The sequence below is a fragment of the Camelus dromedarius genome, chromosome 24 (assembly GCF_036321535.1).
Source record: "Camelus dromedarius isolate mCamDro1 chromosome 24, mCamDro1.pat, whole genome shotgun sequence".
NCBI lineage: Eukaryota > Metazoa > Chordata > Mammalia > Artiodactyla > Camelidae > Camelus > Camelus dromedarius.
Window position 1 is genome coordinate 27,971,931 of NC_087459.1, and position 26,279 is coordinate 27,998,209.

Below are 26,279 nucleotides of genomic sequence, written 5' to 3' on the forward strand. Positions count from 1 at the left end.
CAGGTGGGAGCCACAGCTGGATCTCTGCTTGAAGGAAGGCCAAGGGGCTGGGGTGGGGACTGGGCGCAGGTAGGGTGCAGGAAGGCCCTCCAGGTCGCTTACAAGTCTGAATCTAGATCAAAGGTGAGAAACCCAGCCTCTTCCACTGCCCAATCCCCCAGTAGGCGAATGTGGAGGAATCCTGTCCACACTGCCAGGACCTCCATGACGAACTAAAGGACACGGTTACTCTCTCCTCCCCAGGGTCCAAGTCATCCCCGGGTATTCAAAGCCCCCATACTTGGCCTCACTCCTCATCTTTCACGGTGTCCCTGGATGATCCCTCCCTTCTACCCTCCCCCACCCCTCATTCTTGCTCCCAAAGCCTCTGCTCAGTCACCCCTCCCCCACCGCCTCTTTCACAGCTCCACTCAAGCCCCCTCCCCAATCCCTATGGGCCTTTTGGGCCCAGCGCTTTATCTCTGCACCTTATTCACGTACTGACCATTGTCTCCTGGCCTGACTCGCTCAAGGGGGAACCAGGTCCCCTAAGACAGAGCCTGGTGGGTGTCGGGCAGGTGCCAGGCCACGGTGGGCTGCTCGAGAGTGCTGGGTGTGGCGTCCCCTTCTGCCCGGCAGTCCCAGGGGGAGCCGTGCCCGAGGCCAGGGCCGGAGAAAAGGACGACAGGAGAGCCAGGTGCAGTCCCTAAAACAGACTCTTTAATAACATTATGTCTTCACTGAAGAGCTTCGCTTTCCCACCCAGCGCTGCTTTCCCACCCAGCGCCGGGCGGGGGCCGGCAGGATCCGCTGGACCGACGGCCACGTGGGCCATCGCCCCGCAGCGGGGCAGGTCCTGGTGGCCCCAGGGCCTTGGCGCCGCCCGCGCCCGGCTAGTAGAAGGAGTACTGGTTCTCCACTGCGCGCGTGCGGCCCCGGGCGCCCTCGCCGGGCCCGCCCTCCGGGGGCTCGTCGGCGCCCCCGCCCGCCGCCTCCAGCAGGCGCTCGGCGCTGTTGCTGCGGCTGCGCGCGCTCAGCGGGCCCTCGGCGGGGCGCGGGGCGCCGGGCACGGACGCCGCCGAGGACGACGAGGTGGACGAGGACGAGGCGCCGCCGGCCTCCGAGGGCGAGGCAGGCGGGCAGGCGGCCGCGGCGAGGCTGGAGAAGTAGTGCTGGCCGGCCGGCTCACTCCAGCAGGCGGGGGGCGCGAGCGCGGCGCTGGGCGAGGGCCCCGGGTCTGCAACGGGAGACCGCGGGCCTTCAGTGCCCAGCCCGGGCCCCTCGGCGCCACTTCCCCCAGTCCCAGTGTGCCGACAGGGACCAGAGACCCGGAGGAACCGGGTGGCCTGGGATTGAACAGGGAGCCGGGACTCGAATTCTGAGCTCCTGGCTGCAGCCCACCTCCCTGGTTAACTCAAGTCATGGGTATAGGCACCCTCATCACACCCCCAAGGCTTCCTTCCTCCAACAGCTCTGCCGCTGAGCCCCACCTGTGCAGGGATCTAGGGACTCCACCCACTCCCGTGATGCCTCCGCCCACTTCCACCTGCCAGGAATTACTCAGGACAGGGAACCCGTAGGGCTGCCTCTCTCCAAACCTGATGGCCGGAGTTGCTTACAACTAAGACTTGGTGCTCATCCTGCAGGGGCTAGCAGGGCGGCAGCCGGATTGTGATGCCCTCCCCCACTGCCCACATGTCTGTCTTCTTGAGCCTTGGCACAGGCCAGGTAGGGGCGTCTTACCAGGTGGGGGGCCCTGGGCCCGCACATAGCTGCGTAGGGTGATGTCTGCCGAGCCCCCTGACTCCAGTGGGATGGGGTGGGTGTGGAAGTGGCGAAGCATGTCCAGCACAGACTGGAACCACAGGTGCTGTACGTGGCACTGCCCGTGGCCGTTCAAGGACAGGCGTAGGTGCTGTGGGCATAGATGGGCGTGGTCAGTGGGGGGGTCCTGGACTGGCTACCTGCTTGGCAAGTGCCTTTGAAGGTCACTGGGAGGACCAGGTCTCACAGAGGCCATTTGGGTCTGTGTCAGAGCCGGGGCGGGGGGGCGGCCCTTACACATGAGCCCTATCTAAGAGGGAGTCACACCTGTGGGGTGGGTATGGGGAATGAGGGCAACAGAGCCAGGCTGGGACTGGAGGGAGCACGCATTTGTCTCACATCATGCCCTTCACTTACCCATCTCTAGTCTCCAAAAGCCCTAGAAGGTAGAGGTTACAGCTGCCATAGTAGAAACAGGGAAACTGAGACATAGGGACACAGGGAGGGAGAGACTCGCCCATGGTCACAGGGCACAGAGCTCAGAAGAGAACTCATGTTTGGGTGATTTTCCCACCCTAGCAGGCTAGGGTTCTGCCCACTGTCCCTGCACAGGCAAAGCCCAGAGGGGTGGAAACAGTGCCAGGCTGGCTGGGGAGGAGCGACTGCACATGCTACTCAACTGTGTGCAGTGGGAGCACCTGGAGCACAAAACAGGGCTCCTTGGGCTTAGGGCCCACATGGGCCAGGCACCTCAGGGAAAGAAGAGCCACAGGGCTGTGGTCTCTAGTGGTGAGCCACAGATTTCTGCCTTCAGCCCTCTTTTGCTCCATATGTATCCCACAAGAGGAAGAGTGACTGTCTCTGGGGGTGTGTGTGGCAAGAGGGGTGGTGATAGGAGGGTTTCAGGGTGTGCAAAGGAAGGGGAGCTGGCCTAGCCGCCTACATAAAGGACAGAGAAGACCTGGGAGGGAGGGGAGTGTTCCAAGAGTGAGTTCTGCCACTCAGCAGGTTCAGAAGTTGCCAGAATAGTGTGGGCAAAGCCTGGACCACTCACGGCTGCCCAGGGCAGGGACTCGGACCGAGAGGAACAGCACAGAGAGATCCCACCACAGCCTCAAATCTGGGCAGAGCCTTTGGGGACAGAGGCCCAGGGCAAAGCTGGGCCCCAGAGGGTGTGTGCATCTCAATCTCTGGGAAAATGTTCCAGACATGTGTTATCTGAAACAACTAACTGCCTTGGAAGGCTGAGGTCTTCCTTCCCATGAGGTGTGCAAGCAGGAGGCCACTCTATTTCACCACTAACTCCTCCAACTCTGCACAGGATTCTGGACAGACACCATGTTCTGAGAGGGCACTAGCTGGGGTGAGTTCAAAGTCTAAGGCTGGGTCTTGTTCTTGGAAGGAGAGGAGCCTCCTGCTCTACTTTCCACACCACACATTCCCCCTGCCACCACCGTGCCCCATGGTGGGCTGGGTACCAGCCTAGTCTCTGGCTTGGATGTGCATCAGATCCAGGCCCTCCGGGGAGGCTGCCTTGGGGCGGTGCTGGCCAAGAAGTAACCTCCAGGTCAGGCTGCCAGGGCTGGCATTAAGCGCTTGGTTGTCAGAGGAACTGGTAAGGGCAGCTGCTTTCCAAGGAGGTGTCCCCGGGGAGGTGTTGCCTCCTCCATAGTGGGGCCAATGCTGCCAAGGAGTGATGCCCAGGGAGCCCGGGGAGGGCCTGGGTCGGGCCAGCCTGGGGTTGGGACACTGGCAACCAGAGCAGGCCTGAAACAGGGGTCCTGGGGTGCCCCCTCCCCCAGCAGGGACTGACGGGAACCGTGTCCTGGGAGGAGCCGAGGCTGGGTCTGTTTCCTTATCGGAAACTCAGAATGGGGGGAGGAGGGGTTTGAGGTTCCTGCTGACTCTGGTCACAGTGTAACCCCCCCACCGTCATTGGGCTTTCTGTCATGTTTTCCTTTGCTCCCGAGGTCGTTACTAGCATGCAGTGCCCTTCCTCAAGAGCCCACCACATGGGTTCACAGTCATGCCTTTGCCTTGTCTGGACCACTCTGCCACTTGTCTTCACCTCAAGGATTCTCTGTCCATTGCACATCTCAGCTCAAGGTCCTCTCCTACTCTGGCAGGTGGGGTCAGGAGCCGCCCCGGTCCCTCCTCCTCTGCAGCCCACCTGCCCAGCCCAGCCCAGCTCCTCTTCTGCTTGGTCTGAACATGGGCTTGGCCTGGAGCTGGGGCCCAGGAGGGGCTGGTGAACCGAGCTGAGCAGGGAAGGAGAGGGGCTGTCTGGGGGTGGGTGGGGAAGGAGGGTGTTGGTTGACCGCAGCCGTGTACCAAGGTGGTTCTGGGTGGAGACCCTCAGAAGCCCCAGAGCTATGTGATCCCCAGGGCACAGGGTCAAAGTTAAACCCTTAGAAGGACCTGGGCCTCCTATGGGCTTGGCCACCACCAGCAAGTGACTTCCTCATCTGGATAATGGAAAAGCCATGTCTGGGGCAGACTGCAGCCCCTCGGAGAGGTGTGGGAGGGATGTGGGTGATTGAGACCATGGCGGGGGTAGGCCTGGCCCGTGGGAAGACATGCCATCTCTACACCCATGGAGTCTGCTCCCGGCACGGGTGCAGAATCAGGACCAGGGCCACTTCAGCTCCACTTCCCCTGGGATCCCACTCCCGACTTGCCTTGGCCTTGCCCTGGAAGTTGAAAGTCAGCACGTACTCTCCGGGCCGAGTCTCACTCTGGCGGATCACGAAGAGGCCGTGGCTCCGGGGTCCGCCTGCCAGCACCAGCTGAGCTGCCTTGACTCGCGAGAGCGTCCCATGGAACCAGGGGTAGTCAGAGAGCTCCAGCTCGGGCTCCGCCTCGGGCTCCGGCTCTGCTCCCTCTTCCCCTGGAGAGGGATGACAATGTGAAAGGCATGGGGGAGAGATGGGCGGCAAATACACAAGAATGGGGATGCATCATCTTGTTGGCCTTTTGCATGTAAGATGCTGTTTGAATAATTTACAATGAGGCAGGGAGCTGACCCAACCCCCTCAGCATATGAAGTAAATTGAGGCACAGAGAAGTGAAGGACTCTCCTGGGGTCACTCTCTAAGTCAGCAACAAACCTGGGAACAATTCAAGTGTCCTTGTCCCTGACCCCTGGTTCCGACCCTTTGCACCCCTTACTGTGAGCACTTTCTATTGAAACTGGGGCCCGGGGGAGGGGTCATACTCCCGGACTGGCCTGCAAAAGCCAGAACTACCGAGCTGCTGAGCAAAGGACCCAGTGGAATGGAATGTCATAGCTTCTGAGGCTCAGGGAGAGCTTTGGAGTGGCCTGTGGGTGCCTGTGGGCTGGGGTGGGGATACAGGGAAGGGCAGCAGGGAAAGCGCAGTCCCACTGCACCTGGGTTATTGCTCTCGCTGCTCCCTGGGGACTCCAGGGTCTCCAGGAAGGTCTCCAGTGGGACATGGACCAGGGACTCCCCGACGGCATCTCGAGCTCGGCTGTGTGGGGCTGTCACCACGGCTGTCGTTGTCTCTGGGGGCCGGGGCAGGTCCACTGCTGGAGAAGGTAAGAGGCACATCTGTCTGGCCGTCTTTGAGTGACTGCCCCCTCCAATAACCCAGTCAGCTCCATCCCCACCTACCGTCTGTCAGGAGCTCACAGCTGCAGGAGGTCACGCGGCTGGCCAGACAGCCTCCCCGGGCACAGGAGAGCTCAGTGTCTTCCTCGCTGTCCCTGTGAAGACAAGAAAGCTCAACCATGTCCTGCCATGGGATTTGCCAACCTGAACGATGGGCTGCTCACGGAGCCAGGCAATGGCTGACAGTTCCACGGCCAGCGTCAGCCCTGTCCTGCTCGCCTGGGTTTCTCCGCCTTCATGTCCCTCTGTCACACCCTCAGCTTGCTCTGTGGCCACCACGTGAATGAGTGGCCATAGGGAGAGGTCTCCAGGGGGGTGCAGCTCTCCTTGAGGTCACATGACCCCTGCCCCCAAGCCATGATAGGCTGGCCTCCTCCTGGGAGCCCATGGAGGCCCTCCTGTGGGGGCAGGCATGGTGGTGGGAGGGGCCTGGGCCGGCTCCCCTCCCTGCCCTGGGCCTTTGTCTCCCCATCTGTGCCAGCTCTAAAAGACCACAAAGTGGGGTTTACCTTCACAGGGGCTGGGGAAACAGTTTGCAGAGCAGATGGCTGGGAGGGTGGCAGGGGAGGGACTATAACCACTTTGGGGATCGGGGGCCTGAGAGGCGCTCAGGACTTTAATTGTGCTTCCTTAAATGAAGCTGTTAATTAGAAAGCAGCAGCCCCTCCCCACCAGGGGCTTGGCTCACCCCATTAGCCGGAGGAGCTGCTGCCCAATGCTCAGCCTGCTGGCCCGCCTGCCCCTCCCACTCCTGGCCTCCGGATCTCTCCTGGATGGCACAGCCAGCCTCCCTGCTGTTCCTCCTGCATGCAGCTGACCGGAGCTGCCCTCTGCTTATTACTCACCATGGCTCCCCACTGCCCCCGACCTACCAGCTTCTCACGCTCACATCAAAGTTCCCTGCTCATCAGCTCTCATTCGAGCCACTTGAAGGTCCTGACATTCCCTGCAAGTCCCGGGCTCTTGAACACTCCACATCCTTTGCTGTGCTGGTCTCTCTGCCCTCCTCCACCCCGGCCCCCTCTGCCTGGCTCAGGCCCACCCTTTCTTTCAGCCTCAGAGAAGCTGGGCATCTCTCCCAGCATGCCTTCTCGGAGCCCCAGGGCTGGACCAGGGGCCTCCCCTCGCATCCCCTACCCCTGGCCCTTGGGGCTCACCCTATCATTACCCATCTTCTAGTGCTTTCAGCCTCCTCTGGGGTGAGGAAAAGACTTGATCCAACTTCCTTCCAGGTCCCCAACCCTGAACCTGCAGAGCAAGCCTTAACAGAGCCTGCTGGGAGTAGGGGTGGGGGCAGGGTAGGGTGCTCCTGGGCCTGCCCCCACCTGGATTGGACTGCAATGAGGAGAGCCCATTTCTCCTGCTTAGCCCCTGCCCTCACCAGACAGTGGCTCCCTGTGAAGGCTGGACCAAGGGCACAGCCCAGCTAGGCCCCCCAGCCCGTCTACCCAGACTAGGGCCACTTGGGCACTCACCCGGGGTCCACACAGCCCTGGATGTCGGCCACCCACGAGTGCTTCTGCAGTGAGTCGATGGTCTCCAGGATGTACTCAGCTCCGTTCTCCACCTGGGGAGGGTGTGGCCGAGACTCCAGATCACCATCAGCACCGTCAGCAGGGGGCTCTAGACCCCTCCCCACGGGTGTGAGCGGCAGGGAGACAATGGGGTCACCACCTCAAACCCAGGATAGGGTCCCAGGGTGGAGCACAGCCCACATTCTTGCAGCTCCTTCCTCTGCGGGCCACCCCTTGGGACTGTGGGGATGATGTCCAGCCCTGCTGACTTCAGGTCCTCAGACCCCGGAGATGCGGCCTCCGAGAAGGCCATGCTGGCTGGGGAAGAGAAGAGTGGCCCAGCAACCCCATCGCATGCCCTGGGGCCCCGGAGATGGGGTGGAAGGGTGCTACAACCCTCAGGTCTGTGAGGGGCCGGCTGGCCCAGCACTGAGTTGAGGGCTCCCAGGCCTTCATGCCTGGAACTCTGCCTCTCTGACCATGCCCCTAGGTTAAGCGGCTTCCAGAGGGGAAGTAGGGTGGAGAAAGCCCCGGCTGTGGGCCAGCCCCAGAGTGGGATCCTGGACATACATTGTCTCATGAACTCTACATAGCAGCCCTGTGAAGGGGGCCGTAGGTTTTCCCCACTGTACAGATGTGAAGACTGAGGTTCAGAGAGATCAGGTAACTCACTAGAAGTCACACCAGCACTCAATGGCAGCGCTGGGACGTGACACCAGGACTCTATAATGCCCAGGCCACAGGCTCTCAGCTTCTTGTCATGTGTCTCAGTTAAAGAGCAGTTGGACCTCCAGCATCTCAGAGCTGGGAGGGTCTTTGGAGACGGCCTTCAACCCCTCTCTGAATGGATGGGTAAATCAAGGCCTAGAGCAGGGCTGGCAGGTGATCTCCTTGGCCTCAAGGCTCCTGAGCATAATCAGAGACACAGTGGCTGCCCAGCTGTCGGGAGCAAGGCTCTGACCTGTCTCACCCAGAGGATGAGAATGCCACGCAGGGAGGGGCTGTGTCCTGAGCCCCTGGCCTGGGGTGACTCAGGATCTGGGGTTGGCAAACGTTTGCTAAATGAATAAGGGAGTTCATGACTAAACAAACAGGGACGAGTAAAAACATAAACCCAACTGGGAGCCTGGAGAGGAGGGGGCCTGCTCCAGGCAGCATCGGGTGGGCGGGACCAGGCCTCCTTGGGAACTTGGCCTCACAAACACCCTCTAATCCTCCAAGGAGGCACAGGGCCACAGGCCTGGCAGCCTGCAGCTGTGTCCTCAGCAACCCGAGCAGGCCACCCCGGCGACGTGGGGCCTGGGGAAAGGACAGGCTGCCCCCAGACCCACCGGAGTGCCTCCCCATCCACCCTCAGTGCCTTTGTGCCCTCTGTGGGATCAGGAGGGTCCCTACACTCAGGTGCTGGTGACAGGAGCATTTGCATAACCGTTGCAGGCTGGTGACCAGTTCCTGCCCGTGGGGTGGGTGCATGCTGGCTCCAGTGGGGGAAGGGAGGGAGGAAGTGAAACTCAGGAGCTTCACCAGGCCCAGGAGGAAATGGGAGCAGAGGGCCCCACACGGTGGACAACACCTGGGGCCCATGTCTCCAAAGCCCGGGCCAGGATCGCGTCCCAGCCATGTGCTCAACATCTGTGTCGGGTCCTGGGACCCCCACCCCCCAAACCCGGGTTCCCTTCCCCGGCCCTGCTGCTGGCCCTTTACCCTCACTCCCCCTACATGCCTCCCATGAGGGATCTGGGGGCCAGAGGTGGGGCTCACCTTGAGCACAAACGTGTTGTCCTTCTCCGGCATCTCCAGGGGCATGGTGGTGCGGACCTCCATGATGGCCGACAGAGGGATGCTGACTTTGGGCCTGGAGGCCTGGGAGGCCAGAGGAAGGGGCAGTGAGACAGTGGCCCCAGGGCCTCCTGAAATCCTCTCTCCCCTCCCTGCTCTCCCCCCTCTCACAGCAGCCCTCAGCTTAGGATGCCAGGCCGCCCTGGTACAGAGGTGTTCCAGTTCCCATTTCACAAATGGGTAAGTTGAGTTTCTGGAAAACAGAAGGACCTCCCCATAGTCACAAAGCAAGTCAGGGACAGAGCTGGCACTGACATGAGCCTCCCATCTTGGAGCCCTGAGGGGGTGAACTCCGCCCCAGCCGCCCTTTTGCCCAGCACGTCCAGCACACCCACCAGATCTGCGTTTTTCACATTTTCTACATTGACCCATAGTAAGAAATACATCCGACATTGTGACCCAGTACACATGCACACGTTTCACCAGACAGTATTCACCCTGACTGTGAGTGATGGAGAGTGGTGTTTTCTATTCTATTCTATTTCATTAAAAAACAACAACAACGCTTGTCTCCCGCTTCAGGCTAGACTTCCCATTAGCACAGCTCTGGAGCCCCCCGACCTGGAGCAGGCCTCCTGGAGCCGGGCAGGGCCATGTCTCCAGGTGGAGGAGGGGTCAGTGTGAGGATTAACCCAGGTGAGCTGGCAGGACTCCTGGGGAGGGCTGCTCTGTGCCTAGCCCTCCCAGATCTGCCCTAAAGCCCCTGGCCATGGCCCAAAGGCCCCCTGGGGCTGGCTTGAGCCTGAGATTCCTGGCAGGGCTTGGGCTTTGGGACAGGGACTTTCTTAAGAGGAAAGGGAAGGGCTGTTGGGTGGGCAGGCGGATGAGAGTTCCTGGCAGCACTGGCTGCCATCCAGCAGGCACAGGGCTGGGCTTGGAGCAGTGACGGTGGGGCCTGGCTGACCATGGTGGGTCATTGCACTGGCCAGCGGGCAGGGGGCCATGGCCCTGGATTGGGTGGAGCAGACAGGTCTGCAGTGAAGTCCTGGACCGGGGACTGCAGCTGGGCTCCTGTTTGCCAGAGGTGCCAACTCCTCTGCCTGGCGTTTGAGGTCGGGTCAGTCCTGGCTCAGCTGCCTTTCATCTGGCTCCAGCTCACTGTTCTTGCTTCCCTGGATGGAGCCATCAGGCTGTTTCATGACCCTAGGCCTTTGTTCCCTCAGCTCAAGTCTCCAGAAATGCCTGTTCTGGGGTTCTCACACCTGGTGCTGCCTAAGCCTCTCCTGTTTGGGGTCCCCAGAGCTCATGCCATTGAGGTTTACCATCTTGTCCGGCAAATACCAGTTTCCTGGTGGTGCCCCAATGGCAGGCAGGCTGCATCATTGCTCCCTGGGTCCCAGCACTGGCCTGGCCTAGAGGTACGAGGGGACCTGCGGTCGAGACTTCTCCTGTAGGGTGAGGGAGGGGCAGGAGGCCAGAGACCTGACTCATGGGGCTTTATGAGGGGGCAGTCTGAGGACCCCGGAAACAGCCCCTGAGCCTGCAGACCCCAGGCTCCCATCTGCTCCAAGGGTGCAGCTAGGCCCCAAGAGAAGGAGGAGATCTGGACTATGGGTGAGTAAACAGGACTAAAAGGCAGTGGGGGTGTCAGCAGTGGTGCCCCGTGGAGCTCATGCCCCCTAAGACCAAATATATTTGGGAAACTGGACCTGAGACCTCACCATGGCAAGCTGTCCCTTCCCACAGGGCTCACTCCTGAATTCACAAGCGTTTGCATGAAAAAAGGAGGGTCTGAGGCCAGATCAGGGGTAGGAACCCACCTGCCTTTCTCAGAGGTTGGGCAAGTGACCCCACAGGAGGCCTGCCCTCTGCCAGCAGTGAATAGTGGACTCAGGAGGGACTGACAGAGAGGCAGCTGCTGCAGCCCCTCCCTGGAGGGCAGCGGGTGCCGCTATTTACAGCCGGGCAGCTGTGGCTGCCACTCAGGGCCCGGAGGTGTGGAAGCCCTGGGCCTCTGCCTCTGCCCTTTGGGTGACCCTAGGAAAGCCCCGCCCCACTTCCCACCCCTCACTGGGCCTCCAGCTCCCTGTCTGGCCAGCCGTGGATCTGGGCTTAGTGGTCTGTGATTCTCTCAGGGACCTAAAACTGGGGGCCTGGGCAGGCACAAAGCCCTTGGGAAGTCTGGGGATGCTGGGACTTGGGGAGAAAGCTCTTTGGAGAGTACATGTGTCCCTGGGAAGTCACCTCTCCTGTGGCTCATGGACACTGCCCTGAGAAGCCCACATCCTGCACCTCCCATGGGGAGAGGCAAGGAGGAGCATCCAGAGTCCTGACAGCCTGGGAGATGGAGAGAGAGGCGAGACTCAGGGTGACTAAAGGCACCGGGATGGAGTGGCCCAGAGGTGGGTGGGGGCTCTGGGTGGTTCTTGGGAGGTGCCCCCAGCTGCCGCACCAGTACACCCTCCCACCTTTGCAAACCTCCCAGTGCACAAGGAGCTCCCACCTCCATGCTCCTTTCATTCCCAGGACCACCAGGATAGCAGGTATAATTAGCCCACCTCTGCCACCCACCAACTGTGTGACTTTGGGCAGGCCACACTCTGAGTTTTCGTTTATTTTCTCTTCTGTGACCTGGGGACCACGATGCTCACCTTGCCTGAGTACTGGGAGGATGAGGGCTCTTAGAAAGTTGGCACTATTGTTAGAGTTATTCCCTCTTTCCAAACAAGGCAGCTTTGCCACCCTGGAGGAGACCCAAAGCTGCTGCTCCCGGGGCTCTGACGTTGAGCCCCAGAGAAGGGGGAAGGCAGGTACTCTCAGGTGAGCAGCAGTGCTGGTGACAGCCAGGAGCTTAGCTTTTCAAACCTGGGCTGGACAGGGGCCACCTGGGCAGGGGCTGGGCTGGGGCCTGGGAGCCAAGCTGGGGACAAGCAGGTTCCCACCAAGCCAGATGCACACTTCCCGCAGGCCCTCTCTAAGTGTGCCACTGTCACTCCCTGCCCCACCCCCACAGCCCTCCTCTCTGGGAGGCTCTGGCCACTTAGGGGTCCCAGGTGAGGAAGAGAGGTGGAAAGGCAGCCAGGCTCTCCGGCATCACCAGGAACAGTATCCTGGAACCCCTTCTGTAGCCAGGAAGCTCTTCTGACACCTCACAGGTGGAGAGAGAGGGCTTGAAGGGTAACTTGTCCAAGAGGCAGAGGAAGTCCCCAGGCATCCCAGGCTGCTAACACTGAATACTCCATCCGGCCAGTTAGATCTGGCAGCGCGTTTCCCGAAGCCAGCCCCTGTCCCCACCACCCGGCACCTATGCCCCTCTTGCAGTCCCCCCAGGTGGGGGTGGGCACTCACCTTGGGCGGCACGAAGAACTCAAGGCGGAAGCGCTCGCCCGCCACGGCCTTGCGCAACAGCAGGCGACACTTCTGCCACTGGGCGGCGCCCCCGGGGCCCGCGGCCGCGTCGTCGGCCACCATGAAGCGCAGCGCACCCTCGCGCTGGATGTCCACCAGCTCCACTTTGGCTGCCAGCGTCCGTGACAGCCGCAGGCGCCGCGTCCACTTGTCGCGCGGCTCGGCCGGGGGCTCAGCGGCTCGCGGGGCGGCGTCGGGCTCGGGCGAGGCGCGCCGGTGCCACATGTCACGCACGCCGTCCACCACGCACAGGCTCATGTTGCGCAGCGAGAAGCCCTTGCGGACGCGGGCCTTGGCCGCCGCCTGCGCGGACACGTCCTCGGAGCTCCGCGAGTGGCCGTACGACGCGGCCTTGAGCGCCGGGGGCCCCGCCGGCCCGGGCTCCATGTCGTCCGGGTGCTCGGGCGCCGGCCCGGCCACCAGCACGCGGCGCACCTCCTCGCCGAACACGTCTAGGAAGTTGGCGGCGAAGTGGCGGGAGAAGGAGGCCCCGGCGTCGGGCGTGTCGTAGGCCGGGTTGTCCCGCAGGAAGCGGCAGAACTTGTGCGCGAAGTCCACGGCGGCCGCCTGCGCGTGCAGCTCACAGAACTGCCGCCAGTCCGGGACCGGGACCGGGACTGGGGCGGCGGCGGCGGGGCCTGGGGCGGCACCATTCATGGCTCCCGTCCCATCGCAGCCCGTGGAGGCTGCGGGCGAGAGGAGCGAGAGAGACTTCTGATCTCCGTCCAGAGCGCCCACCAGTCCCCTCTCCTGCCCCGCTCCTCCAGGGCTGGTCAAGCCTTTCCGAGCAGCGCCAGTGTGTGAGGAGGACAACCAGGGAAGATGTGTCTGCAGGAGGGAGGGGACACCCCCTTCACCCCCACTTCAAACAGCAGTCTCAGGGAACCCCAAAGTCATTCCTGGGGCTAGGAAAGGAGGCTAAGATGACAGGTGCCTTGAAGTGGGGTCCCCATGAGCCCCCAGTGAACTAGCTTGCCTAAGTAACCTCTTCTGAGGGTCCCCAAAGCCTGGTGGACAGGAAGAAGTCATGTGCAACCCTGTCGGCTCTGCCTCTGAAACACACCACGAGCTCCACCTCTCCTCCACTCCTTGCCACCCAGCCTACTGTCCCGGGACCCACAGAACCCCTCTCCTGCCAGCAGTACTTTAGCAGCCTCTTCACTGGTTCCCAGAAATCTGACCTCACCTCCTATAGTCTTTTCTCCACCCAGGAACCCAGCCATCATTTCTAAAACATAAGATAGATCAGGCCTTCCTCTGCTCAGAGTCTTGTCACTCCACTGAGAGTAAAAGTCAGTCCTACCCATGGTCCCCAAGGCCTCACATGATCTATGTCCATTTGATTCTCTGAGTTTATCTCCTGCCACTCTTCTCTTTGCCCACGCTACTCTGGTTGCACCTGGGTCCCACTCCAGGGCCTCTGCACTTGCGATTTTCTCTTGCACTTGCCTGGAATGTCCTTTCCCCCATACTCCCTCCCATCCTTCAGGTTTCTGCTCAAATATCATCCTGTCTGATAGCTTTCCTTGACCACCAATCTCTCACAATGAGAAATTCTCCCGCTCCACCCAACGCTGGTATCTGTGCCCTTTGCCGGCTTACTTTTCTCTGTAGTGCTTATCCCCATCTGACATACCATTTATCCACTTACTTGGTTGTGCTGACTCCCCAATCCCCACCCTGCAACCCTCTCCTGAGAATGCCAGCTCCACAAGGGAGTGGTTTTAACAGTCTTAAAAAGTCTGTGTCCCCAGTGCTGGGCACATGGCAGGTGCTCAGTAAACACGGAATGAATGAATGAATGAATGAACAAATGAATGTGTTCAGCACACCAGGCATGTCACAGCTGTCACCGCCTAAGCCCTCACACAGAGCCTGAGAACACAGAGCTTGTTAGTGGCAAGCCTGGGATCCTTATGCTGACTCCAAGACTTGGGGTTTACCTCCCAGTGTGAACCAGTATGGCCAATTTTTCCTACTGGCATGGAAGGTGCTCCCCATCACAGTGCACTGCCTGTTTTACTTGTGGTCCCACCTCCTGGAATCCTGCCCCCTCCAGAGCTCCCATCCAAATGGGACCTTCTTGAAGAGCCCTAGTCTGGGCAGTCCTGCTGTCTCTTCATCCCAGCGTCCTCCTCCTCCCCGCAGGTCCCTCCATCCCTCCTCACTCCAGATTGCCAAACTGCCTGGGGTGTGTCTAGTCACCTGGGCCCTTGCCTCCTCATCCCCCAAGGTGGCCATCACCTCTGGGGGCACAGGCCCAGCCATTGTGTTTATGCATCTCACCCTCAGCAGACCAGGGTGAAAATTACCCATGGAGAAGTGGGTGGCAGATGGGAGACAGACATGAAACAGACACCTGGAGCACCCTAAATTGGCACCTCGCTAGAGGGACACACAGGAGGGAACTGTGTCTAGGGGACACACTGTCTAGGGGAGCCTGTCTGCGGGGGCTGGCTGATGTAGGGGAACTGGAACAGGGGCCATGCCCTCGCCCCAGGATCCCCACAATTCCCAGCATGGCCCTTCCTTCGCAGCTCCTGGGAGCACCATCTCATCTCTCCTCTGGGATCCAAACTCTGTAATTAAACATTGGGTAAAAATAGTTGCCCACTCCTATGAGATCATCTGTGAGGCTTCTGGGCCATGGAGCACTGTGGGAATTCCCTCTCACCTTGGGGCAACCTCGGCCATCCATCTGCAGTCAGTAACCACAGGACAGCCCTAGGCAGGAAACAGGCCACTTGATGAGACCACTTAGCACGGAGGACAGTTTTCCAAATCAGCAGGTCTCATCAGAGATTCCTGCCCAGGGTATTGCAGAGAGAGTAGCAGGGAGTTAGGAGGGTTTCCTGGAGGAGGTGGGGCCTGCACTGGGCTCCATGCTGCCAAAGAGGACAAAGAGCGACCTCCCTGCAGGCATGAGTGGTAAGCTGGAGGCAGAAGTATCAGGACACGGGGGAGGGGTTGGGGACATGAGAATCGGGCTGAGGCACCATGCGTTGGGCTCATGCTCCTGCTGGGCCTTCTTCTTGCTCCGTTCTTCCTTCTTTCTTCATCTGGCTAACTCCTACTCATCCTTCAAGAATGAATCCAGGGGCCACTTCCACCTGGAAGCCTTCCCTGACCTCCCCCTGCCTCACTGCATGTGCCTCCTCTGAGCTCTCACAGTTCCCTCCTGTGTGTCCCTCTAGTGAGGTGCCAATTTGGGGTGCTCCAGGTGTCTGTTTCGTGTCTATCTCCCATCTGGCATAGGCACTCCTCGGGCGGGCCTAAGTCATATGCCAGGAATGGGGGTGGGGTGGGGAGGAGACCCTGCAGCTATGCTTGTGAGGCTCTGGCCCTGTGCTCCAAGCCCATCCCAGCAGGGCAGTGCTCCCCACAGGGGCCATCTCTCTCCCCTATTCCACGGAGTCAACCACAAGGGTCAAGATGAGGTGACAGGGCAGCCTGGGAAGGGCTAGCACTGGAGCCAGCAGCAATTGTGGACACCCCTATTTGACATAATTCTGCCCCACATAGGGCAGGTGGGGGCAGGGAGGAAGCCAGTCCCAGTGCCGCGTCCTCAAGCATCAATCCCTGTCCCTCCCCACTCTTCCTGATGGTTGAGAGTATTCTTGCCAAGATGGGGCAGAGTGGAAGGACAGGACCTGGGGGAAAGGCTCTCCCAGCTAGGCCTCACTGAAGGCAGGGGTGGAACTCAGACAGGGATCTACCAAGGGTAGGGTGGCTATGGCCATGTCCTAGGCAGGACTGGCCCAGGAGGCACTGAGATTGGGTCTGCCTTGACCTTCCCCCTCTCGCGTGCCTGGGTCACTCGCTGTTTGGCTGGGAGCCTATGGGGGCATGATGCCCAGCACAGCAGCCCTCACTGTCCTTGGGGTCCAGCTGGGGCTACACACAAGTGGCAGGGGTTGTAGAGCCAGAGGTAAAAGCCACGGGCAGCAGGGCCATCAGGCAGCCCCAGCCCTGGTTACAGGTGGGGAGACTGAGGCCCAGGCATGGCTCTCTGTGAAGGGGAGGCTGCAAGCCACAAGGAAGAGGGCTCAGCCCCAAAAGGGGCAAGGGTGTGCTGTCCCCAAATGCCCTGGGGGCCAGAACGGGGGATGAGACTGAATGCAGGGACTTGGCTGACCTGGGCTCCAGGACTGACCCCACTGCTCTCTGGGTGAGGGACGTTGGCCACAACTCCAACCTCTGGGCTCAGTTTCTTCACTTTAAAAATGAGGAAGAGGGGCAGCCCCTCCCTGAAAGGACAGCACAGGAAGTGGTCCCTGCAGTGTTATAATCCATGCGTACCCATGGGCAGGGCCAGGGCTCCCCAGACCTCTGGGTGGAGCCAGGAAGTGTCTCCAGGGACCAGCCAGTGTGATACCCAATCAGCCCACAGACCCAGATGTGGGCAAAGCAGAGCCTCAGGGGGAGGGGAACCCAGAGGTACCAGAAGCAGGCACCCGAACTCACCCAGCCCCCACTGTCTGGGCTGGCCTGGAAGGTCTACGGATTGAATCCAGCTGGCCATGGGCTCTCCCTCCTCCGGTGGCTCCTTAGGAACTCCCACTTCTGTCTTTGCCTGTGTCACTCTCCTGGGGCCCCACAGTCCCCCCAGGGGTGGGACCAGGGGCAGGCAGGAGGTTGCCTCTCACCTTCACAGGATTCTTCTATGAGGATGAGGGTGGAGACAGAGGGACCCCCCCCAACTCCACTGGGTCTTGGGGTCAGGTGGTAGCCCCTCAGGGACCCTGGATGGGCAGATCACCCTCCCCAGTGCATCACCCTGGGGTTTTTCCAGGCTCAGCCAGAATGTCTGCCTTGTCCTCCTGAAAACATGTTTTTTGCTTCCATCTTTCCAGGGTCAGAGGGCAATGGATGGGGCTTCAGGGAAGCAGGGCAGGGGGTGGGATGGGGAGGGGAAGCCTGATCAAGTCCCTGCCTGTTGCCTTTCCAAGCCCTGGGCTCTCCTAACTCCTCTGCCAAGAACCCAGACAGGAGAATCCCCCACCCCACCCCCACCCAGTTAGATGCCTGGAAGAGGGGGCGGCTGGCCTTCCGGTGGTAAAAATAGCACTGACAATTGGAAAAGGAAAAAAAAAAAAGCCAACCGTCAGCCCCCAGTGGCAGGCAGTTCCGGACCCCATGGCCAGGTCATTCCTTAAAATATTAATGAGGCAGCCTAGCCACCCCGCTAATGGGCCGGCGACCAATCGATCCACCACGCAGTGGGCAGTGGCCTGGAGGGGTGGGGAGGCAAACCAGCACGGCCCACACCTGCAGGGACTAGGGGTGGGGGGATGTGTTCTCAGGAGCCCCAACTGGAGCTGGCCTCCCCATCACAGGAGGCAACTGACCTCCAGGGAAGGGAAGGAGGCCCCACAGTGCAAACTAGCCACCCAGCACCCTGAAAGGCTGTCCCCCAGGTGGGAGACAGGATCCTCCACTGCCAAGATCCTGGCTCTTTTCCTGCACCTTCACTCAGCTTCGTGCTCAGAGAAGCATCCAGACGACCAAGTGCAGGAAGGGGCGGTGAGGGCCATTAGCGGGGGCTCAGCAGAAGGGCTTCCTGGATGGGGAAACTGGGGGGCACCCCAACACAAGAAGAAGAGACAAGGCCTCTCTTGGCCCCTCCCTGCCCTCCTGGAAGCCAGCCCCAACCAAGCTCACTGATGGCCTCTCCTCTGGGCTTCTCAGGACCACTGGTCTGGCCCCACCCACCTGACCCTGCCCTTTACAAGGAAGGCTCCTGGCTGCCCTCCTGGCCTCTGTGGGACCATCCCTCCAGGCCCCTCTCTGCACCCTGCCCCCTGCAGGACACCGACACCCTTGGGCAGGCTGTTCTTTCAGCCAGGACTGTCTTCCTCCCCTGCAGACAGAGGCACAGAGCACACAGGGCTCATTCTGTTTCACTGTTGGTACTCAGGCGTTGGTTCTTAAGTCTACTCCCTACCCCACCCCACCCTCAGAAGTGTCCTCACAGGGCAGGCTCTGAACCAAAGCTTCCTGTGAGAACGAGATGTGGCTGGAATTCCCCGACCCTCCCCACCCACAATATTTGCGCTCAGCCCATGACCCTGGCAGGAGGCAGAGGTGGGCATGATTTCTGGTCTTAATACTCTTCAGCTGGCTGGGACTTCACTGTAGAGTGGGTGTGGGGAGGAGGGTGCTCTGATTAGTGACAGGGACAGGTGCAGACTAAGAGCCCCGGGGACTCTGCCCCTGTCAGTGCAGGGGGTAGGGGTGGGGGCCAGCACTCAGGTGGTCCTGGCTTTTCTGAGCATCAGTTTCCACAGCTGTAAACTGCTCACTCACGCAGACCTGCCTGCTTCATGGTCCAAGGCCTGTGCTAAGGAGCATCGCTGGGAGGTGGCTGCTAAAACCTGGTAGAACAGCTCTGTGCCCCCGTGCCTTACACACAACTCCCAGTCTTTGCCACTGTGGGAAGGGGGAAGCCCTTCTGCTGAGCCCCCTAGCTTTCACTGATGCCCCTAACCTTGACAAGCCCTGCTGGCTCTGGGACCTGCAGACCCTCAGTCCTAGGGGGCCCCACAGCTGCATCCAACAGCTGCTCCCATCACAGGGGCCCCATGGCCGGGGCGTCTCTCCACCTCCACATCTGATCATTTGACATATGGGACAGTGGGGTGGGAAAAGCCTGAAATCTGGAGCCAGGTTGGCTGGTTTTGAATCCCAGGTCCTCTGCTTTCTAACTGTGTGACCCTGGGCAAGTGACTCAGCCTCCTGGGGCCTCAGTTTCCTCATCTGTTAAAACACAGGGTGATAATAGCACTGACCTCAAAGGGCTGTCATGAGGATTAAATAAGTAATTTGTTTAAAAACCAAAGCTCCTCTGCTTCTACTTCTTAAACATCATGTTCATTCCCTCTTTTCCTCCCTCTGCTCTGCGTGGAAGGCTGTAGGGGCTTCCTCCTGGGCCTCCCTATTTCTCACGTCCCCCCAGCTCCTGACAAATCCAGGCTCCACAGTGTGGCCAAGGTCATCTTTCTAGAACCTATATCCAATTGGGCTATGCCCTGTTTAAAACCCTTCTCTTACATCTTCCTGGTCAGGAAGAAAGGATTCTCCCGTCGTACAGATGAGGAAATGAGGTTCTGGCAAGAGAGGCGACTGGCCCACCTTTCACTCCATTTGTGCTGGTGGGCCCGGGGCTACAGAACCGGCGAGATGGGGAGTGCAGAGCCGAGGTCGGATCTGTCTCTTTCTGTAGCACTTACTACTCCCAGCAGGGTCCCGTCCCTGGGGCGCTTTCACTCTGAGGGCACAGTGGGGGGACCCAGGCCCTGCCTTGGGAAAGGAGATGCTCATCTTCAGAGGAGGGGGCACTCTGATAGGCTGGAGTGGAGGGGGATCCAGGAAGTAGATGTCAGATGGGCAGGGAGTGAGACCCAGGACAATAAGCTATGCCAGGGCCTGGGGGCTCAGGAGGGAAGCCTATCTTCCTTCAGGAGCACCTGGTGCTGGACAGTTCCTGGACAGGCTCTGTAGGTGGAGAACAGGCTGGGATGGCTCTAGCTGCACTGGCCCTGCCCTCCTGGGGTTGCAGAGCAGACGCACGTCCTCTCCAGCCTTGGCCTGAGCCTCACAGTCTCTCTGTCTCTTTGGGTGTCATGGATGGCACCTAGGCCCTGATTCATATCTCTCTCAGACCTCTTCGGGCCCTGCCCAGCTCCCAAAACCTGTCGGACACCCCCTTCAACCCTCACCACTTAGCCTACCAGTCTGCCTTCTGGCTTTTTCATGACACACATACCAGTGCCTCCTCTCAGTTCTCAGTATCCCAGAACTCTGGGTCCTGCTGATGCTTATAAAGCTTCCCTGGGCCTTTCTCCAAGCAACTGAACTCCCAGCCTGGCTGATCTCCAGCCACCTCAAACTCACCACATCCAAGTTCTAACACACCCTCTTCCTCCAAACCCTCTTGTCCACTGCTTGGGGTCTTAACACGCAAACTCGGCATTGCTCCACCTGCAACTCTGTCCCAGAAGCTGGCAGGCCCCTACTCTGTCCTGTCCCCGTCTCCACCCTGGCTCCCCACCCCACCTCTCTGCAACACCACATGGTTTGTAGCCTGTCTTCTCCACCAGACCCTGAGCCCCCAGCTGGGTTTTATTCCCCACCTCCAGGGTGAGCCCTAGACACAAAAGGCTGGAAGTATCTGGAGAACAAAGCCCAAACCCTGCTTCACCCAGAGGAGCCAAAAGGTGCTGTACTCCCACACACGGCTCTGCCCAAATAGGTGTGGGCCATGACTTCCTCTCCATGTTGAAGAGTCACCCCTGTTCTCCCCTGGGACCGAGCACGGCCCATAAAAACAGACCCACCCAGGTGAGGGGGTAAGAGAAACCACCCCAAGTTCCAAAGCTGCCACTGCCCCTCTGGTCCCATGTGGACAGTGAGGAGCAGGAAACGAGGCTCCAAGAGTGGCTCAGAGAAATGGTTTGGAAGCCTGGCTTGTTGGTTGAGTGACTTTGGGCAAGTCACTTCACTTCCTTGAATCTGTTTCCTTCTCTGCAAAATGGGGATAATAATAGTACTAAACCCACAGGTTGTTGTGAAGCTTACATGAGAAAGAGCACAGACGCCTTTACCCTGGCATGAGTCAGCTCGAAACCAAATGCTCAGTTGTAGGGGTCCAGGCTCCACCTGGGTGGGGGTCCCAGCTCCTGGCGAAGCCCACCCTTGGGTGTGCGTGTGTGGGTTCTCCCTAGGAGATCCACAAAGTTGGGGGAGGGGTTTAGAAACTTTAGACATTTTTCACAAGGGGAAGAAAAGCATATGCATTAACTCTTGATGGCTTAGGTCCCTTCAGTCATCCCGCATCAGAATCTCTTGCCCATCTCATTCACTCCCTCTAGAGGGGGAGGGGAGTAGAGGAAGGCAGCTCGTGGGAAACTGCCTCTGAGACCCCCATAAACACCCTGAACCTCACCATTGCCCCCACTGCCAGACCTCCCCCCAAAGTTCTTACAGCTGAAAGGTTCTAGGTCACTCCCAGCCAGTGGCTTCCTGGATGGAGCAGGGAGGCCAGGATGGAAGAGATTTGTTCAAAGTGGGGGGAGTGGAGGTCAGATCACACCTCCCAACAGAGGCAGCCAAAGCCTCTTAGGGAAACAACCCCCTGGCTCTTCCTGCCCTCTCAGAGCTGCCCGTTCACCATGCTCGGCCATCTGCACTGGAGGCAGGCAACCCTGGTCACCCAGCTAGGAGGTAGGCAGCACCACCCCCATTTTACAGGGTAGATAATGGAGGCTCCAAGGGCAGATGTAGGGTTCAATCCAGGTTTGAATCCCAGCCCTGAGGCTCTCCCCTGCACCAACTGGCTTCTGAGGCTGTCCAGTCCACCTTGTGCGACTCCTGAGGGGTCACAGTCACTGCAGACTTCTCCCCATGAAGACCTCAGTTCGTGGGCTGCTGAGGGCCCGGACGAGTCCTGCCTCTGCCTAGCCTTGGCCCGCTGGACTGGCACGGTGCCGGGCCCCGCGCTGCCCGCAGGTTCATCAATGGCCGAGGCCCGAAGGGCCTGAATGGAGGGCATGAACCCGCCCCTTCTTAAAGGCGCCGGCCTCTGGGGCACCCTCAGCGATCCTCCCCACTACCCAGGGCTGCCGGAGAGCTCCCGGGGTGGGCGGGTCGAGAATGGAGACCGTGAGAAAGAAGGCCTGGGCCAAATGGAGGGCGTGCCGGCCCGGCGACTGTGCTCTGGATAGGGTCCCTCCCGTGGCCCTCACCCTCATTTCAGGTTGGCCTTCCGCCCGCCCGCGCAGCCTAAGGAAGAGACCCCAGCACTCCGCTCCCCAGACCCCAGCCAGAGACCCCTCCTCCAGGGGGCCCGCTGCGCTCGTCCCACCGTGGGGCCTGGGCCCTAGGAGGGGGCGGGGGCGCAGCTGCTCCGTAGGTGGCTCGGCCCCTCTCGCCACTCTCGTCCGGCCCGGGATGGGGGTCGGGGAGCTGATCCCCGCCGGGGGCGCATCTCCTCCATCGCGCTCCCTCCCACCCGCGCACACAAAGACAACACGCGCGGACCGGGGCGCGTGCGGCAGCACTCCCCGAGGCAGCCGTGCGCACACACACACACGCCCTCAGGGACGGATAGGGTCCTGGGTGATGGACTGGGGGATGAGGGAACTGAGGACAAGCAGGCCATACCTACAGGCGCGCAGCTGCGGCCGGGCGGGCCGGGGCGCCGGCGGAGCGCTGCCCGGACCGCGGCCGGGCTCCAGAGGCCCGGAGGCTCATGGCCCGCGGCGGGTTCGGGCTCCCTCAGGGCGGGAGCTGGCGTCGGCGGCGGCTCCTCCCTCCGTGGTCCACAACCTCGAAGGCTCGTGGCTCGCTCCTTGCTAGCCCAGCGCGGCCCCGGCTCGGCTCTCCTGGCGGCGGATCCCCGCGCGCTCCGAGCCCAGCCCCGCGCGGCGCGCGCCCCGCCTGCTCCCCCTTGTAACCCCCGCCCGCGCGGCGCGCTCCTTCCCGGCCCCGCCCCCGTCCGAGCCCCGCCCCCCCGCCTCGCGCTGCGCCGGCCCCGCCCTCTCCGCGCCCCTCGCCCTCCCCGGAGCCTCTTCGGCGCCCGCCGCTAGTGCTCACTGCCTTCGGGTGGCAGCAGTGGCGGCGTCTAGGCGGCCGAGCCCTGGGGCCCAGAGGGGCTAGGAACTGACCTGCAGCCACCCCATTTGGGGGAAGTATCCGTGGCTGCCCCGTCTCGCGGAGCGGGCCCTAGGCCAGGAGCTGGAATCCCCCCCTGCGCGGAGGCGTCCCCCGGAGCCCGGTGTAGTGGCTCAGTGGGTGGCCTGAGTAGTGGGGTGTATGGGGCGTGGGCGTCCCTAGGCGCCGGGCGCCGGGTGGAGTCCTAGACCCTCCGGTGTGGGGACAATGGGAGTCTCAAGGAAGCCCAGATGTCGCAACGGGGGAAGTCGACGTCTGGTTCTCATAAATCCCGAAGACGAACACCACGCCCCCTCTCCCCAGGGCTCCCGGCGCTGGAAATTGCCCCGAGGCTACAGGGGAAGACCTGAGCACGGTTCCCACCTCCCCATCTTCACAGTGATGGGGAGACTGAGGCCCATCCCAGGGAGGTCTTCAGAGGTCACACGGTGCTAATGGGGGAACACAGCCCTGTCTTCCTCACCCTTGCTCCGTTAGGCAGCCCCCAAACCCTGGGCATAGGTGAGGGCAGATCCCAATGTGACTAAGAAAACAAAGGCTGCTGCTGACCCTTGTGGGCGCTTGTGAACTGACGCCTGTCGAGCTGGGGGCCTCCAGACTTCCCAGAAGAGATTGAGGGGCTCCAGCAGGCCTGGAAGGCTCCCAAGAGGAACAGAGAGCATCAATGTGAGCAGAAGTGTAGAAGGCGGCTCAGAGATCAGACCTATTGCTTCTGGGTAGAGGTGGGGGGTGCCAGGCTCCTCCCCTCTCCCTTCTGGCCTTCAGCCCCCACAGGCAGTTAGATCAGCTTCTCTCTGCCTTTGCTAAACCCTCTGCAGCCTCACTTCTGGCTGTTCTGTGATCAGCCTTGGTCTCCCTGCTAACTGGGTGTGCCTCCATCTGTAACCCCCCCCCCCATAGTGACCTCTGACCTTTGTGGATGAGCGCTTTAACCTTTCCCAAAGCCATTTCACATCTCTAATTTCCCAGGAAGCAGGACAGGCAAAGAAGGGTTTTTATCCCAGTCTTGTGGATGGGAAGGGTGGGGCCTGGAGAGGAGCCACGGGTTGATGAAGGTGGAGAGACTGGCTGGGAGTCCCTCTCCTGCTGCCTATCAGCCCTCGGATGCCCTCCACTGGTGTCCCCATGCAAGGCTTGCACTGAAGCAAGGCCCTGGTACCTAGCGCCTTCCCTTCCACACAGACCGGCTGCTCTCTTGGCAGGATCTGGCTAGCAAACACTTAATGAAAGCTTAGATGCGGACCAGCCATCTACTGGAGCTGCACAGAGGCCTGGACATCTGGCTGGGAACTAGGAGGCCTATGGATGAGGCTGGGAGGGGTGTGGGAGTGTGGGGTCGGTGGGAGGGTGACTGCCCATGGAGTGAGAGAGAGGGAGGCTCCACACTGGGTGGCATGGCTGTGGACCAACCCCCACCCCCGACAGCATGGCCCCCAGTGGACTAACCTGGTTCTGAGTGGTGGGCTGAGCTCCACTGGTGGGCTGTCATTGACCAGGGAGGGTCGTGGGGTGTGGAGCCCTGGACAGGACAATAGTGCTGATTCCCAGGGAGGAGGAAGTGAGGAGGACTCTGTGATGTATAAGGAGGAACTGGTGGGAGAAGTAGAAGTGGCTGGGGCGGGGAAGTGCAGCACAGGGGTGGGGGGTGGGGTGGGGCATGATGGGCCAAGAGTAGCTCTGTTACGAGGATAGGAACGAGGGTCAGGGGAGAGGGGTCCAGCTTGTCCCCAGTGGAGGAGGCTCTGGGGTTTTAGAGGAAGTCCTGAAGGGGCAGATGATGAGGGGCACTGAAGGCACAAACCCTAGAATATTCAGGGCTAAAACTCAGATACAGCACCGGGGACTCTGGCCTGGTAGACTGCAGGGTGGGAGCTGCGTGTGGAGCCAGCCCTGTGGGCTGCCTGGCCAGTGGGATAACGCCAAGCATCACAAGCTGAGAGGATGTCTTCCATCTGGGTGGGAGAAGACCCACACCAGTGGGCTGGGCTGGTGGCCAGGCAGCCTGCAAGCTGTGGCTCAGGGGTGTCCCCAGGCAAGGCTGGCAACTCAGGAGACTTGGTGGGCATGGGCTCTGCAGTGCTTGGCAGGCTGGGCCCAAGGGAAAGGGACAGAATGCATGGCTCCAGGGCACCCAGAAAGGGAAGCAGGGATTCCCCAGAAGCTGATGTCACACATCCAGCCGCAGCCTGACAAGTAGTTTTTTTAAAAAGTAATGGATTTCTCTTTTTGATTGAGTTGCTTGTCTGCTCAAGAGAACTCAGACTCTGTGGACTTGGGTTTTGGCAAAGCTCTGGACCCACTCAGGGAGTTCTTGGGGATGGGAAAAGGGGGAGAGGCCTCCTACGTGTTGGGGGCCATGCCCCACATCAGCACAGCAGCTGTGAGGTCCAGCCACGGCTCCAGGGGGTGTTGCTGTGGGCACCCCCTCCCAGCCTTCTGTACCCCAGAGTCACAGAGCCAGGGCACCAGTGTGGCTGCAACAGTGTGTTTATTCAAAATGTGCAAAGCTGAACATGCAAGTGCAAATCTAACTTAAGAAGATCTGCCCGTGGCCCCAGGGTGGCCATGCTAGGATGGCCCACAGCCAGTCCTTGGTCTGAAGAGCCTAGGGCATGGGGCTCACTGGAGATTCCTTCTCTTCTAGAAGCCAGAATATCTTGCTAAAGAAGAAAGCAAAAATCATAGTGGGTCTAAGGGTCTGGGGAGGGGTAACAAAAGCTATCCTGCCCTCTGGGCTCCCTCTCTTCTTGGGGTGGAGTGGGGTGGTGGCAGGGGCTGGACTCAAAGCCTGCTGGCCTGCAAGGAAGGGCTTCCACCTCTTGGGGGAATGGTGATGGATCCTAGGGGAGCCTAAGGGATCCCAGATTCTGCCACAGAGAGGCCCAGGGGGTCCCAACTGGATTAACCACAGCCAGAATCAGTGGGAACTCAGTGTCATGGCTGGGAGGTCTCTGCCACCTGGGCTAGTAGTCAGGCTTTGGGTGAGACCCAGGCTGGGTCATCAGCCTGAGATGGGCCTGAGGGGGTCCCTTTGGCTCAGTCTGGCTTGGCCTTGGAGCTTTTTGGAACTCAGGGGCCTGATGTGGCTGAGACCATCTTTTAAGGGGGCCTAAGAGGACCTGGGGACCTCTGGCACTTTTGGGTGGAGGGCAAGGGCAGTCTCTACGTGGGGGATGCTCTAGGGAAGCCTAAGTCATTAGAAGCAGCTGAACAAGCAGGGGTGGGGAATGCAGCCATCACTGTCTTAGGAGGGAAGACCCAGGACGTCACTGCCACAAGTCACCGGCTGCCGCCCCATTGTCATTCTCGTGGAACTTGTGCAGGTGATCAGCGAACCTGTGGGCCACAGAAACCTTTGCTGAGGCTGAGTGTGAGAAGGAGAGAGATGGGGGTTGGGGTGGGCATGGAGATCTCCAGCGGGTGCGCACCCTGTGCTGGCATGGGGGCTATGGGGTGGACCAGATGGGGGCTGTGATAGAAGGCTGGGGGGCAGGGAACATAAGAACGCATTGGTACTCGGGGCTCAGGATGGGGC

At 60.5% G+C, this 26,279-nt stretch overlaps 2 protein-coding genes across 5 annotated transcripts in view; both read right to left on the minus strand.

Moving 5' to 3' along the window:
* Positions 1–677: 677 nt before the first annotated feature.
* SH2B2 (SH2B adaptor protein 2) lies at positions 678–24,313 on the minus strand. 2 transcript variants are annotated; one of them, XM_031432661.2, is made up of 9 exons: positions 24,191–24,313; positions 12,014–12,759; positions 8,648–8,749; positions 6,848–6,939; positions 5,376–5,467; positions 5,132–5,290; positions 4,422–4,630; positions 1,723–1,894; positions 678–1,216 (listed from the first exon to the last, which is right to left on the minus strand). In XM_031432661.2, exons 1-9 carry the CDS (start codon positions 24,231–24,233, stop codon positions 873–875), a joined length of 1,959 nt encoding a protein of 652 aa, XP_031288521.2. In that variant the 5' UTR covers positions 24,234–24,313; the 3' UTR covers positions 678–872. The 2 variants fall into 2 exon arrangements, with proteins under 2 accessions (XP_031288521.2, XP_064334705.1); XM_064478635.1 differs by lacking the exon at positions 24,191–24,313 and adding an exon at positions 22,235–22,506.
* Positions 24,314–25,215: 902 nt separating this feature from the next.
* CUX1 (cut like homeobox 1) overlaps positions 25,216–26,279 on the minus strand; it is a 344,154-nt gene continuing 343,090 nt past the window's right edge. For all 3 annotated transcript variants that reach the window (XM_064478638.1, XM_064478637.1, XM_031432659.2), the window contains exon 23: positions 25,216–26,080. In XM_064478638.1, coding sequence (XP_064334708.1) covers positions 26,011–26,080 — 70 coding nt within the window. In that variant the 3' untranslated portion in view covers positions 25,216–26,010. The remainder of the gene's footprint in view (positions 26,081–26,279) is intronic.

What these genes read in the sequence shown, in the direction of transcription:
- SH2B2 (XM_031432661.2), bottom strand. Translation starts at nt 24,233, where the DNA reads ATGACAGCCCACCAGTGGAGCTCAGCCCACCACTCAGAACCAG. An exon ending in AGTTCTTCGTGCCGCCCAAG is followed by an intron (nt 8,750 to 12,013) that starts GTGAGTGCCCAC and finishes CTGGCCTCCCAG; the next exon opens with GCCTCCAGGCCCAAAGTCAG. An exon ending in CAGCGAGAGCAATAACCCAG is followed by an intron (nt 4,631 to 5,131) that starts GTGCAGTGGGAC and finishes ATCCCTCTCCAG; the next exon opens with GGGAAGAGGGAGCAGAGCCG.